The sequence below is a fragment of the Falco biarmicus genome, chromosome 3 (genome assembly GCF_023638135.1).
Source record: "Falco biarmicus isolate bFalBia1 chromosome 3, bFalBia1.pri, whole genome shotgun sequence".
Classification (NCBI taxonomy): Eukaryota; Metazoa; Chordata; class Aves; order Falconiformes; family Falconidae; genus Falco; species Falco biarmicus.
The window spans coordinates 115,389,642-115,403,703 of NC_079290.1; the positions used below are offsets into that span (position 1 = coordinate 115,389,642).

The 14,062-nt window shown below is 53.2% G+C and overlaps 1 protein-coding gene across 3 annotated transcripts in view; it reads right to left on the bottom strand.

Moving 5' to 3' along the window:
• The window catches only part of RPS6KA1 (ribosomal protein S6 kinase A1), a 41,438-nt gene that overhangs the window by 26,524 nt on the left and 852 nt on the right, over positions 1-14,062 (bottom strand). The window contains exon 2 of one of the 3 annotated variants that reach the window (XM_056331405.1): positions 8,687-8,731. The exons of 1 other annotated variant lie outside the window; for it this stretch is intronic. In XM_056331405.1, coding sequence (XP_056187380.1) covers positions 8,687-8,731 — 45 coding nt within the window. Of the gene's footprint in view, positions 1-8,542; positions 8,576-8,686; positions 8,732-14,062 lie in introns of those variants that run through there. One more of the 3 variants, XM_056331410.1, reaches the window with a different exon arrangement.

Here is a 14,062-nt window from a genome sequence, read left to right on the forward strand (position 1 = left end):
GTTTTCACAGAAAAAGCCTGAGGCTGAAGAAGAGAGAAGGCAGAAATGGCCTCACACAGCAGAGCTCCCATGGCAAGGCAAGTCCTTCTGCTTCACAACATCGTTTTTGATCTGCTCCGTTGTTAACAGACTCATTTGACCCGGAGCACCAAAATATCTGCTTTATGCCAGAGAGCTCAGGTCCCTTTTGGGATGCAGAGAGCTGAGAGGTGAAGGCACAGGCATCCCCTTGCACTCCCCAGTCTCCTCCCTGCTCCTGGCTCTCTCCAGGGGCATTTTGGCACCAGATCCTGAAAGTTTCTTTAAAAAAAAAAAAAAAGTAAAATCTCCCCACCCTTTCCAGGCACTACAAGCCACAGCGGGCCAGGATCAGCTGACAATGAGCAATTTGGGCTAAAGATACAAGCTCAGACAAAAGATATTCCCAAACCCCACTGAGGCTTTGGTAGCTCTCCTGCCCTGCTGCAGCCTGCCGTGGAGCTGCGAGAGAAGCGTGCACAGCCAGCAGGACTTTGCACCCACTGAAATGAGATGCTGGAGAAGAAAAGACCTTTAACTGCCAGGAGATAAGGAACTAAATTATGCAGCTTCTACAGAACAAATTAGTCTCCATTTAGAAAGTGCAAAGGATACAGCCTCCCCTTCCCGCAGCCCTGCACACGTTTCCCAGCAAGGAGGAAAGGTCTGCTCTCAGAAAATCCAGATCAGCTCATGCTTTGATGATGGTAAAACCAGGAGACCCCATCCCAGGCTTTTCTAAATGAAGACTATTACTTTTAGGAACCAGCACTAAAGCACTATCCTCCATCCAGGCACGACACAGCTTTGCTGCTTTCAGTACAGAATTCAAAAACTTTTTTTTTTAAAAAGAATTCTTTTCCAACTGAATTATAAAATCTAACACTGCTTTCACAACGAGAAATAAGACTTGTTTGCTGCCCCTGGAGTTATCGTGGGACGTGGGAACTATTCTCTATCGCAGGAACGCAGGAATTCCATACTCCTCCCACAGCACACATGCTGCCGGCAGTTTTCTTGTTGCAAGACACACAAAAAGTGGTCTCAGGACTCGGTAAAGCCTTTGTTTGGTACCTGCCAGGTTTTGATTCACGTGTGCTGGGCGAAGCCAGCCCTCTCCTACTCCCTGGGAAGGCCACACGTGTGAGCCACGCTGACAGACAAGCCATCGGCACATTTTCAGGGTGGCTTTGAACTACAGCAAGGTGAAAAGGAAAAAAACCACATCCAAAGCATGGCCTGAGCTGTGCGTTACCAACACTCCAGTGAGAGCACCCAGGACAAGCCCCTGCTGTAGCAAAGCACAATTTTTTCACTTAATACTTGTAACTACTGATGCAGGCAGTGGCTGCCCCCTCCAGAGCTCAGCCATGACACAGGCACACGCCTGCGCTGGCCCCACTGGGGACAGGCCCCTAACACGATGCTCATCATCCATCCCCTTCCCAAACGTCACAGTACGGGAATTAGTCACCCTGAACACTGGGAATACCATGTTTTTTCCTGTTCCCCTAAGATACAAAAAAAAAAAAAAAGCTATTTTAAGGAGCTTTTTTCCCCTGCTCTGTCCATGCAGAGACCCTAGGGCTCCACTCCCCATGCTACTGCATGGAAGGAGTGACCCCTGAAGACCACCGCTGGCCCCAGTCCCGGTGCTCCCTGGCTGGCCGGTGACGATGCAGAGCCATCGCCTCCCCCTCCGTAAGCAAACGCTGCATGTTCCTGACCTGCAACCGGGCCACCCGGATAAATACACCTCTCGGGTGGTGAGGAAATCAATACCGCCACACTCAAAATGCTTACGGGAGCACAAAAAGGTTGTGTTCGCAGCCCCTTCAGTATTCCCAGAGCCATGCCAGAAGCTCTGCTGAGACCGAGGTTTCAAGTCCAAACAAGTGATAAACACCCTCGTTTTCCACCTCCGAAGGGGTGCCACATCCCAGCTGCGTGCTCTGGGACGGGCAAGGGCAGGACCTGGATTTTATGCAGCGGTTCGGAAAACCTTTGTGCCTCAGAGCATCGCTGCAGTGAGATCAGCTGGAGTTTCAGGGAGGCAATGCCTCTGCCTCCATCGCTGCATCCCATGGAATTATTCAGTGGCTTTCCCTAAAGGTGAAGGAGAAGGGCTCCAGGTAAGGCAGGAGTCTCCACCGGACAGCTGGGACCATCCTCCCGCATGGTCCCCAGCCTCCCCCAGCCCCACGGCAGCTCCTGGCAGGCAGCACAGTGCAACCGGGGGGAAAAAAAGTTATTGCAGCTTCACCGGGAACTATGGAAGGAATTTACTGCTTGTGTCAAAACTAGGCTTTGGCTTCCAAACAAAGCTGAGACTTGTAAAGCTGCAGGAGCTTCAGCAGGACTGCTTGTGTGTGCAGGGAGGGTCTCAGACTGGCATCCCAGCCAGCTGTGGAGCCAGGGACCCCCCAACCAACCCAGCCAAGGGGACTCAAAGCGCCCCGTTGCTGGGCTGGCATGCTCCAGAGACCCAAGCCCAATCTGACCCCTTTAAAAATCAAATGTAAGTTCGTTGGTGCCAGCCCTCTGCTGCTGTCCCTGGTGCAGAGGGAGCTGCCACCACCCCATCCCGAGGAGCCCGTGACTCCCCCATCCCTCCAGGGAAGCGCCGGCAGAGCTCTGGCCTTGCTGACACTTCCTCCTGGGTCCACAAAGAACTTGACTTCGGCAACCCCGTGCCCCCTGGCTCAGACAGCCGGGAGAAGCGCGGCCGAGGAGGGGCTGGCAGGAGCACCCCTCGCTTTCCTGCAGGCTCCGGAACTCCTTTCACTCTGACGGGGAGATGGATGACATGCATTTCCTCCAAGGTACAGCGCACAGTAAAATATTTTTTTTTCTTTCCCCTTCAATAAAAAAGGCTTTCTGGAGACAGAGCTTGAGGCGGTTTCTATTAACCCACGAAGGAGATGGAAATGGAAGAGAAGAAAGCATAGCAGTTTTGGTGGGTCGGCATGCCACGCATGAGGGCTGGCTGAGCACCACTCACTGGCTCTGCAGACTGCTGCATTCCTCGTGTGCAAGTCCTGTAAACTGACCCCTCTTCAATTATTCATTAGTCTGCAGCTCATCAGAGACTCTGCTCCTCAAACAGGCATTTATTTGTTGTTGTTTGGTTTGTTTTTTTCTTTTAAGAGCTCAGAAGCTTGCTGTTACCCATAGCCCAGCCTTGCCAAGGACGAAGAGCAACCGCTCTGGCAGGAACAAGCCAGGCAGCTGTCAGGCATTGCTTTAACAACAAACCCACTTGATTACTTCAGCTGACAAGATGGAGCAGCCAGTTTAAATGAAGAGCTTTACCACTGACAGGCTGAAAAAGCCCAATGTTAAAGAGTGGCAATAGCTGCAGCCCAGTCCCTGCGGTGCAGAGCGGGAGGCAGATCCCAGGCAGCACCATGCCATGCTCGAGATGTTCTGCTCCCAGCAGGTTATCCCAGGTCCTGTGCGGTCCTGGGGGACCAGGCTGGCCGGAGCACTCTTGGCTGGAAGCAACAAAGAAGGGGCAGTGGGCAGAGAAGGGATTTGCTCAGATACCTGCTTCTTCCCACATTTGATAGCTTTCCAGTTCTTGGAGAAAACAGCAGCAGCTGTGCAAACACGCTGGGCCGTTTCAAAGCAGAGCACTTCACTTGTTTGTTTTAAAACCCTTCATGTTAAGAGGCCGTGATTAGAGCGGTGTCCAATACTGATGAGGATCACACCACTGGACATGTCTTCTGTCCTGCACTCCACCTGGAGCTGGAGCTGACGTGCAATGCTGGCAGCATGCAGCCTATGCAACAGAGAGCCCTCCATCACCTGGACACTAGGTGGGCGCACAGGGCTTGCCCCTTGGTGGTCAGCAGGTCTTGGATGCCTCTTTCTTCCTCCCCCACTGCAAAGAGAAGGTGCTTCAAGTTTCCCCTCTACCACCCACTCGGTGATGCAGGTCCAGAACAGATGGGACAACTGTCAGTGGATGTTCTGGCAGGCAGCGATGCCTGCAGCAAGGCACAGGGCAACATCTGGGCGAAGGAGAGAGGGGCACTGCTGGAAAGCAGAGCTGTGAGCCAGCACTGGTGCGGTATGCCATGAGCACAGAATCACGGAAGGGTTTGGGTTGGAAGGGACTTTAAAGCCCACCCAGTTGCGGTCCCCTGCCCTGGGCAGGGACACCCCCCACCAGCCCAGGGTGCTCCAAGCCCCGTCCAACCTGGCCTTGGGCACTGCCAGCATGAGGGAGCAGCACAAAGCCTTCCTCTCTTACATCCCGCTGGAGAAGCATGAAGAATTCCCAGTTCACAGCTGGAGGTCAAAAGTCCAGGAGCAAAGTCCAGCCTGAAGGAAAGCTGCCCCAGTTCTGCCCAGTTTGCAGGTGGGAGTGAGAAGTGCTGGGCTCAAGTCCCTCCGCAGGTGCAGGTGTGTAGCAAACCCAAGAACCAGCCTTATTTCTAGCAGCATTCACCTGCTATCGAACCACACGGGGGCTGGCACAGAGCTACCCTAGGTAGATGGTACAACCTGTTTCCTCCAGCTCATCCCAAAGAATTACAATTTGGAGCTGTGACTGCGACTCCACTTTGTCATCACTCGAGCATTACAGCAGCGTGTTTCATCCAGAACAACACACACTAATGTTCACGCTGGTGATGCAGGTTATTTCTCAGGCCAAAAGTGTCCATGTCCAGGGCTCCTGCCTATCCCTTGCTGCAGGGGAGGACCTTTCTGCAAGCGTTACCCATCAGGACACGAGAACAGATCAGCAGGAGCTATACAGATCTGGGAAAGAGCCGTGCCCTCCCCTTCACTGCATTCCCACTGCAGTTTGTTGCCTAACAGCCACCGAGCAGGCAGGGCACCTCACGCCAGGTGCCTGCAGCAGAGCAAAGCCCTCGCTCTGCTCTCAAGGGTCTCTGTTACGGTGCAAAGCGGAGCTGCAAGAGGTTACTTAATTCCCTTCCCCAGCTCTCACCGCGCCCTGTGATTATCACCCAAGAACAAGCTGATCAGCACTCCCAGCCTGCACCAGCGTTACCTCCAGAGAGGGAGTGGGCACACTCAGCACTGCAAACCCACTCCTCTGCTCTTCATTATGAAGTGATTTCACTAATTGGGTGTTGTACTTTCATGCATAATTCCTCACACTTGGCACTTTCAGGGACCACAAGCTCACCTCACAGCCAAGCTGGCTGTAAAACCCCAATTACGAGAGGTTCCTTTTTTCTGTTGAATCCAAGCCCTCTGTCGCCGTTCCCCAGCTGAACAAGGACCAATCTTCAGCCTACCTGACAATTAAAACCTAAAGAACATGAGAGGATGAGTGTCGGTACCTAGGGACCAACGCACCGCACTGCGGTGAGCCCCTGGGGCAGAGCAGCTCCTGCGAGCAAGGCGAGAGACCTCCCTGCTCCCCACCCGCACAGAGACGCAGCTGAGGTTACCCCCAGGCTGTCGCAGGAGATGCACTCGCGGCGTCAGCCCAGGCTGTGTTAAAGGAAGCGGAACAAGAAGAAAACTGACCCTGAGCTCTCTGCACTGCGGAGATGCTGCTCCACGAGCATCCATCCTGCTCCTCTACCACCAATACGAATGTGCAGGCGCTGTGCTGAAACCTTGTACCAGCTGGGCTGCTGCTATCCTGAAGCCAACATCTAATTTAGGCAGGGCCAAACACCACGACCAAAGAGGAGAGGGAAATAAGAAAGCAAAAAGCCATCCTTGTACTTTATCTTTGCCAAATGTTCAATGCAGCATTGGATCCGCAATCTGATTTTAGGGATGTGGCTAGAATTGCCGGGCAGATTGCAGACTTTTACAGTAGGGACACGCTGGGAACATCCAGATAGGCAAGGATTTCAGTACATGTGAGCAATCTAGGTTTGTGCTCGCTGTCAGGAGAGGGTTTGGCTTGGAATTCCTTATGGCCACAGAGCTGGAATGCTGTTCAGATGGCCCTGACTGCACACCCAGGCTCCTTTCCCTGCGACTGTGCAAAGGGAGGCAGATGCTCCAGACAGCTCTCTGCCCGACCTGCAAGATCTTGCAGGCATTTCCAAGATACTCAGATAAACACACTGAGGTAGGATGCTTGCAGGGACTTGTGTACCACAATTGTTCTTGAAAGGTGGGAATCCACAAGAAGTTGTGAAATGCACCAGCTGTCCTTGGTAGGAAGCTGCGCTGGAGCTACAGAGGCTGCTAGAAAGTACCAGAATGCAGCCAGCCTGGCCCGAAACATCCCCTCGCCACCTCTGCGGTGACCATGCCATCGCGTTTCATGCCCAAAGACCCCCATGTGCCACCACAGCAGGTGAGGTGGCAACAGAGGCATTAGACTGCATCGGTCTCGTGCTCCCAGCTGCGGAGTTCCCAACTCTTTTGAGGAACTGTTGGATTCCCTCCTTCGTGAAGTGTCTTTGGTTATTGCCCAGGCAAATAACGCTTGTACTTCTGGCAGCATCCTACTTACAGGGACAGGGGAGGGATGGCACTTCTGCGTGGGTGTTGAGTAATCGCCACCCTTGCTGCCTCAGGCTATTTTTAGAAGAGATCGCAGAATTAGCCGCAAAAGGATAGCAAGTACAAACCCAGAATAGAGGTGCCTCGTCCCCTTACAGCTCCCTACACACAGCTAGAACAGAGGGGTACGGGAGGGATCCTGAACAACCTTCAGCTTGGCAACAGCCAACCTCCAACATCTACTGCCGCTTACTCCTCCTTCCTCAGCCCTTGCTGTAGGCAGCACCGGTGCCAGAAGCTGCTGCTGCTGCCCACCCCCAAAATGAACAGGAAAATACGCAGATGCTCAGCGCGCTGCCCACCTCGCCCCACCGCCGCATCGCAGCTGGCTCAGGTCTGCCCTGAGGTTGGAGGTGTGTGTTCGTAGCAGGGATTTCATTTGACAGTGCTAGTCACAAAAGTACCTTGTACAAACTTGGAAAACGCAACCAAGGTTATTTCAGGATGTAGCCAGGCTCCGTGTGATCAAGGGTTACCGAAAATGGGATTGTCGGACACCGCTCACAGGCATTTTGTCCACGGTGCCTTGGAAAAGTGGAAATCAGGACACCTGCACGTAGCACAAGGCTCTTGTGCCTTCCCTGCGCGGCTCCAGCTCCCCAGCTGTGATGGGGACTTCACGCCCGTGTCCCCCAGAGGGACAGACACGGAGCAGCAGAGAGAACCTCAAGCGCTTTCTTGGCCTCTATCGCATGACCTTTCTGTGGGGCTGCATCTACGGATGGAATCAGCCAGGGTTTGCCCCAGCGATGTCCTTCAAAGAAAAAAAAAAAAATCTTTGATTGTTTTTAAAGCAACATACTTCAGCTGCCTTTACAGGAGGGCAGTTGAGCCAAGTGTTTGAAGATGAAAGAGGCAAAGTCTCAAGTCTTAGAAATCCAGCTGGAATCCAACCAGAAAAGAGAGATATTTTCTTTCGGTTTTCCATGCCAGAGATGCAGGCACAGTGAAGAACTGTAAAACCACTGTTCTCAGGGGAGGGAAGTGCACAGTCTCATTGACCTGAGTTCATCTGACCCACGCCAGATTTCTCCGCAGGCCACTGGAAAAGTGCCAGCCCAGCAACGGGGACAGAAATGCAGAGCAGGTAGGTGAGACGCAAGGGCAATGCTAGGAGTCCAGCATAAGATCCAAAAAAAACCCAACTGGCTGAAAGGTAGGCAACTGATTTTTAGGTTTAAATTTCTTTTACTAAAAATATGACAGTAACCAACCAGAAAAGCAATGCCATAAGCCCCCCTGGCCTTTAGCAGGGACGATGATTCAGAGAGAGAAACTGCTACAGGGCACTCGCTGAGGGTAAGGCACAGGACGGACTCCTGACAACCCGTTCGGCAAGGTCTGCCCGGCCAAATCCAACATGTTGTGTCATTCCTCACGGGTACAGTATGTACGGATCAGAAAAGGAAATCCTAAAAGGCTCACGATTTCAAGGTACTGAGACGGCTCTTTGACGCTGCAGTGTCTCGCAGGACAGAGAGCTACGGGCACAGTTAGGAAATGCCCACACGAACAGCATCGCTCCGCAGTCGCGTGCTTGAAGAGGGCTTGCAACAGAGAAATCAAGTTGATGTGTGGAGCTGGAAGGGCTTTAGATATCTGAAGAAGGTCTGGCAGGTTAAGACCCTTGCCCAAACGCGGACAACAGCAGCTCAGTTCCCCCCACCATTCCCAGCTGATGCCACTGGGGACGCAGAGGGCAAATCTGACAGAAGCAGAGCTTCTCCCAGCCCCACCAAGGCAAGAGAATAAACAGCTACCAGGTGCTCAGCGAGGGCAGCCGTGCCAAAACCATCAAATACTCTTGTATTTCTCATCCTGCCTGGCAAGATCACAACACGAAAGGTGCAAGCACAGCACTGGAAAACCCCAGAGATGCTCGCTCCTCGCCCTCTAGGCCACCTCCCGCGTGCTGGACCGAGGTGGCCCCTTGGGAAACTTTCCACATATGTTTGGATGACCACAGAGGCAGGAACAAAGAGGGTTTATCTTTTCCCCTACTCCAATCCCTCACCTTCCCACATGTGCTCATCCAGATCACAAAGCAGCAGCTTACAGGATCTAGAACCAGCCGTCCCCAAGCCTTCACCAAGTCAGTTCGCGCCCCCCACGCAGCTCAGAGGGATACCTTGAAGATGTAACCCCAGAGCATTTTTACCTTGGATGGAGGATTCCCACCTTCTTCTGGAGCAGCCTGCCCATTCTGCAAAGGAAAAGAACCTGCCATTAGCACATGCCGGGCACGGGACCGCTCCTTACACCCCCTTACAAAGGCTGTTGGCTCCGAGGGCCCTTCGTGCAGGACAAAAAGGGGGGGACACCACTTTCAGACATGGTACAAGTCCCCACATACCTAGGGGACACTATCTGCCAAGGATTGAGAAAAAAAAAATAAAACAAAAAAAGGCTCTTGTCCAGAGAATCTCTCCACACCCCCAAATGAAATCATTAGGGCTGCTCACACACTGACCATCGCTCGTGGGGTGAACGGCACCCCTGCACTCCTCAGGCGTGGGTCCCTGGGGCAGTGGGTACAGGAATCCCATCCTCGGGACTAGAGGAACTGCTCCAGAGACCCAGCTGAGTGGTCGCACCATCTCACCCCCCCTGCACCCATGCTGTGGCTGCCCCCCTCCCAGGGAGAAGCAAGGAGGGGAGATCAGGCGCAGACAGCAAAGCAGTGCTGGAGTGCAGTTATCAGCCATTTTGCCATGACGTTGGCTTTCGTATGAACAGTTATCAGTTATTTATTACCCTATCGCAGCTGATACCGCTGCAGGAAATGTGCACCACCTGCTTGGCTCTGGGCCACCTGGGGCTGGCAAGTCCAGCTTCTGCTGCTGGAGCTCTGTACAAAGTCACAGCGGGTGACCTGAACCGCCGGGAGGAGCATCAGCCGGTCACACCACGCGCTGAGCCGAAGGCGTATCGGGTTTGGCACAGCACTGCGCCTGGAGGAACCAGCGGGAGCAAAAGTGGGTGGGATTTAATTAGACATCGATACTCAGAATAAGCACGTACAAAAGGTTTTCTGCAGACTGTGGAGAAAAACAAGGGCAAGAAGATTTTGCTTTGACATCTAATTTGCACTATAGTCTCAGGCTCCAAAAAATCGTGGGATTCCTCTCTTTCTTTGAAAGAGCACAGCAAATGTATTCGCTCCTCTTCAGATGTTATGGTCCAAGAGAAGAGTTGCAATGCAATTGCATTTCAGCCTCAGATGACTGTATCTTAGAGCCTTGCAGGAATCTAACAGGAGCAAAGCTAACTCCTTCCCTGGAGAACTGAGGGGACACCAGCCTGACATCTGCCTTAGGACTACACTATCCCCTTCTCCCCCTTGGGCTAAATTTAACTTACTTCCGTTTAATTCTAAGCAAAACTTGCAGTTGTGGGTCTTGAAAGCGCTTTTGGGCCACTGAGAGAACCTCCCTCTGATGCTGCACTCACCCTCTACAACATTCACCAGGTGCTTCCAAGCTCACACTCTTGTGAGTGCAATAATCTCCATCCATCTTCATTTTCAGGTGTCTCCACTCCCCCAGAACAACTCAGTCCTACCAGGACGCCGAGTACCACCCCACTGGCCGGGGAGACCACCGCCTGCCCCTTGGCCTGACACTGGCCCTGCAGTATTTACATTTATACGGCTCCACTCCAAGCTCCATCACTCACCTTAGGACCAACTTAAACTGGGCTTAAGCTCCTCAGTATTTTCAGCCAATGACTGAAAAAAGCAATTATTTTTAAAAAAAAAAAAAAAAAAAAAAAAGCAAGCACACCGAGTTCTGCCAGAGGAGCGTTGCCCTGATGTTTACATGCAGCTCTTGGTGCCGTTAGCATGAAGAATACCTCCGACGTGAAGTAAGCCTTTGTGTTTACGCACAGCCTCCACAGAGAGCAGGGAGACGCTGCGCTCAAGATAACCAGACTTGGAAACAAGCTCGTGTTTACCGGCTCAGCCGGCACTGATCCCCAATTCCTAACTGGCTGCTAACCCAAACCGTAGCTCAGGGAGGGCTCTTTATCTCTAAACCAGCCTGAGAAGAAGAATGTCCATGTTGGACAGAGGGAAGCAGTGCCTTGCTCATGGGCTGGAGAGCAGAGCTGCAAGGCGCAGTCAGGAGAGGGGTGAGCTGACGCATGGGACAAGCTCTTTCATTCCCCAGGGGACACCAGCACACAGCGAATGAACACAGGGTCTGTCCAACCCCCCAGCTCCAAGGATAAGTCAGGAGGCACCGGGTGCTCCTCCGGGCCCACCAGACCTGGGTCTGCGTTTGATCAGCTCCTGACCCCGAGAGACACTTGTCCTACATGCTGCTGTTGACAGAAATCCATCCTACCTGGGGAGGGAGGGGATGTGGAAAGAAAGAGAGCAGTGTCCGTGCCAGGGAGGTTTCCTGGGCATGTAGGCCCATGGTTTTAGAGGGATGAAGCTCCTGATGGAACAGTCACTTTCTCAAGCGAACATAAGGCAGATGGGTGAGGAGAGAACTGCAGTATTTAGAGCCAAGCGCCTTCCTTCTACCCCAGAGTAAACCCAGTCCTTATTCCCTCATATGGAATTGAAGAGCCATTTGTAAGCATCCAAGATGTAAACACACTCACAGATCCGGGCTCATCACCTCCCGAGATAAAATACAGCCACTCACTGCATGGTAAGTAGAGCTGAGATGGTTTGCGGGTTTCTTGGTTTGACATTTGTCTCTTTAAAATGTTTTATGTCTGCACTCCCCTGCATGCCACGCACAGCGAGTTAGCGAGCACGTGTGTGTTTGCCTCCCTGCCAGACACCCTCTTCCAGCACATTGTTCCTGGCGTTGGAGAGGAGCCTCCTGACCGTCCTGCCTCGAGAGCCACCCCAAAGATCTCCCTGCAGGCACAAGCAGACAATACCTGCTGCAGGAGGGAGGCACAGCTCCGTCCCTGGGGTACCCGCACCATAATGAGCTTGGGCTACCATGAAGGCAGCAGCATGAGCCTCAGCGGGGGCCAGCAGCCTGTCCCTGCGGCTTGCCGGCCAGCCCCGCACTGGGGCGAGCAGAAACAGGGATTAGGAGCTAATCTGATGGGCACGTGGAGCGGCAGCCGCAGCGAGGGCACCGCTGGGCAGTGCCAGCTAGAACTGCCCGGCAGGTACCAAAGCCCTTCCGCGCACATGCTGCCCCGAGGAGCTTCCTCCGTAGCACGCAGGGAAGTGTCCTGGAGAACAAACACCTTCCGTTACGCAACTGCCAGCCGGGCTGAACTTGGGAGATATTTATCTTCGGACATCTTGCATTTTAAATCCCTTTAATTCCACATAATCCGCAGCACAGGGAACAATTTAGAGAACAGGTCAGTGCCGCTCTGATCTGAAACCCCGACGAGTTGCACCCCAGCAGGACCGTGTGAGACGGTGCCCACTCCTGCCACCAGCGAGGGCTGCACCCTGTAGTTAGTGCCATCCGCACAAGCCACCCTGGATTATCAACAGCTCTGTTAGAAAAGCTGCCTGCTGCTATTTCTGGACCTCCGGGGTTTGACTAGTCACTTTGGAGACGCCCAAATACAACATGACAAGGGCACCAGGTACCCAGAGATGCTCTTTCACCCAGCTGGCTGAACTGGGAAGCACTGGAGCAGGACGGAGAGGGGGAAGAAACCCCTCGCCCCAGAGCTTCTCCTAGTCTGACACAAGAACAAGGCATTTTATTTTTATCATTATCATTATTATTATTATTAAAGTGGAATTTATGGATTTCGCCTGTTGCAGCTCAGAGAAAGGAAATAATCCTACAAAAATAAAGGTCTCCACAAGAACTCAGTAGCCCAAACAGACCGAGCAGTTCACGCATGAGGCACAGCAGAGACAACAGCTGCTCGGCTTCCTCTCCTATCTTTTGATTGTCATTTTATGCACTGTTCAGCTAAGATGCTTGAAAAAGATAGTTATTCATTAACAGCTCCTACTCAGTAAAGGACGATGCACATATACAGGCAAAAATAATTAGTGTGAAGTAGTTGGGTTTGGTGTAATCCCCTGTCAGTTGTGTTGCTCGTTTGTGTAACAAGAGTTTAAAGCAAAGCACAGCGCGATGACAGTATCCATCGCTATGGTGATGAAGTCATTCCACTCTACTATTGCTTGTACTCTGCCCCAGCCAGGTTTTTCTACTACATAAGCAATATTCTGAATAAAATAAGCAGCCGAGAGAACGACAGGGAGCTGGGGGAAGGAAGAAGTGTTTTGCAGCTAGCTCAGTGCCCAGGACACAGGGACTTGCCTCCTGCAGGGGATCAGCGCAAGCTCCCACTGCCACACGTTTCCCCAGCACAGCTCTGGGCTGGATTCCGGCAGGCTGGGACAAGGGGCACCAGCTGGGATCTGTCCCCAGCAGAGATGGAAAACGCTTCTGGAGCACAGTGGAAAAACCCCAACCCCCTTCACAATAGGACCCAGTGGAAAAACCCCAAACCCCTTCACAATAGGACCGATGCCTCCGCCAGCGCGGTGACAGCACCTCTGCTCCGTGACTCAGAAAGCAAAGGTTGGAGGAAGCCAGTTCCTAACCTGGATGGCAGCGATCCCAGGGTGACTGACGTAACTGGCATTCCAGAAGAGTCTCCTCGGTTCCCCAGTGGTGCCACCTTGCCCAGGAGTGGTGAAAACTTTCTCCTTGGGCCCCTACCCTTGATGATTTTAGCCTCAAGGTGCAAAACTGCCCCAAGCCCTTAGTCCCCTTCTGCTGCTGGATCTCAGGGAACCTGGAATGTCCAGCCCAGGTGGTGGCAGCCACCTTGAGCAGTGACTAACGTCTGTGTTACTTTCCTCACTGAACGAACACATCGAATGCACGTACTTGCCAACCTAAAAATAAAGGCAGGTAAGTTGCTAGCGTCCCACTTGCAATGTGGAAAGACTGACCCGCAGCAATATCACCTGCAAGCGGCTCCTGACCCTGACCCCCGGCCGAGGTGGGGGAAGGGGACAGCACAGAGGCCAGGGCCAGACCCTCCCAGTTCCATTCACAATTAACACACCCGTTACCAATGCAATGGGGAAAACAGCCCTCATGGCTGCCACCATCACCTTCACCGCTGACCTGAGCCAAGAGCTACACCGGATCCCCCCGGCCGCGAGATCCCGTGATGCTGACACAGCGCCTGCCCAGCACCTGGGAGACCTGGGATTAAGCAGTAAATCAATCTCACCCATGGCATTCGCCGCCCAGGGCACTGGCGTTCGCTGCCTCCCGTGACCAGTTGCATTTCCTGGCTTCCCAGGCTCTATTCCCACTTGGGAATGGAGAAATCCCAAATAAAGAGCCCTCCCTGCCAGCGATATCTACACCCAGCGCTGAGCACACGACGTGGTCCCAGAAATCGCGATCAAGTCACCGCAGGAATTCCCTCCTCTCCCACCTTCGAGCCCAAACCCATCCCCGTGCCCCAAGCACAGCCCACCACACCCTCGCGCCAGCACCCACGGCCCCTCGGCACAGCACCCTGCCCGCACCGGGGGTCTCTGGGAGATGCCACGCTGTACCTG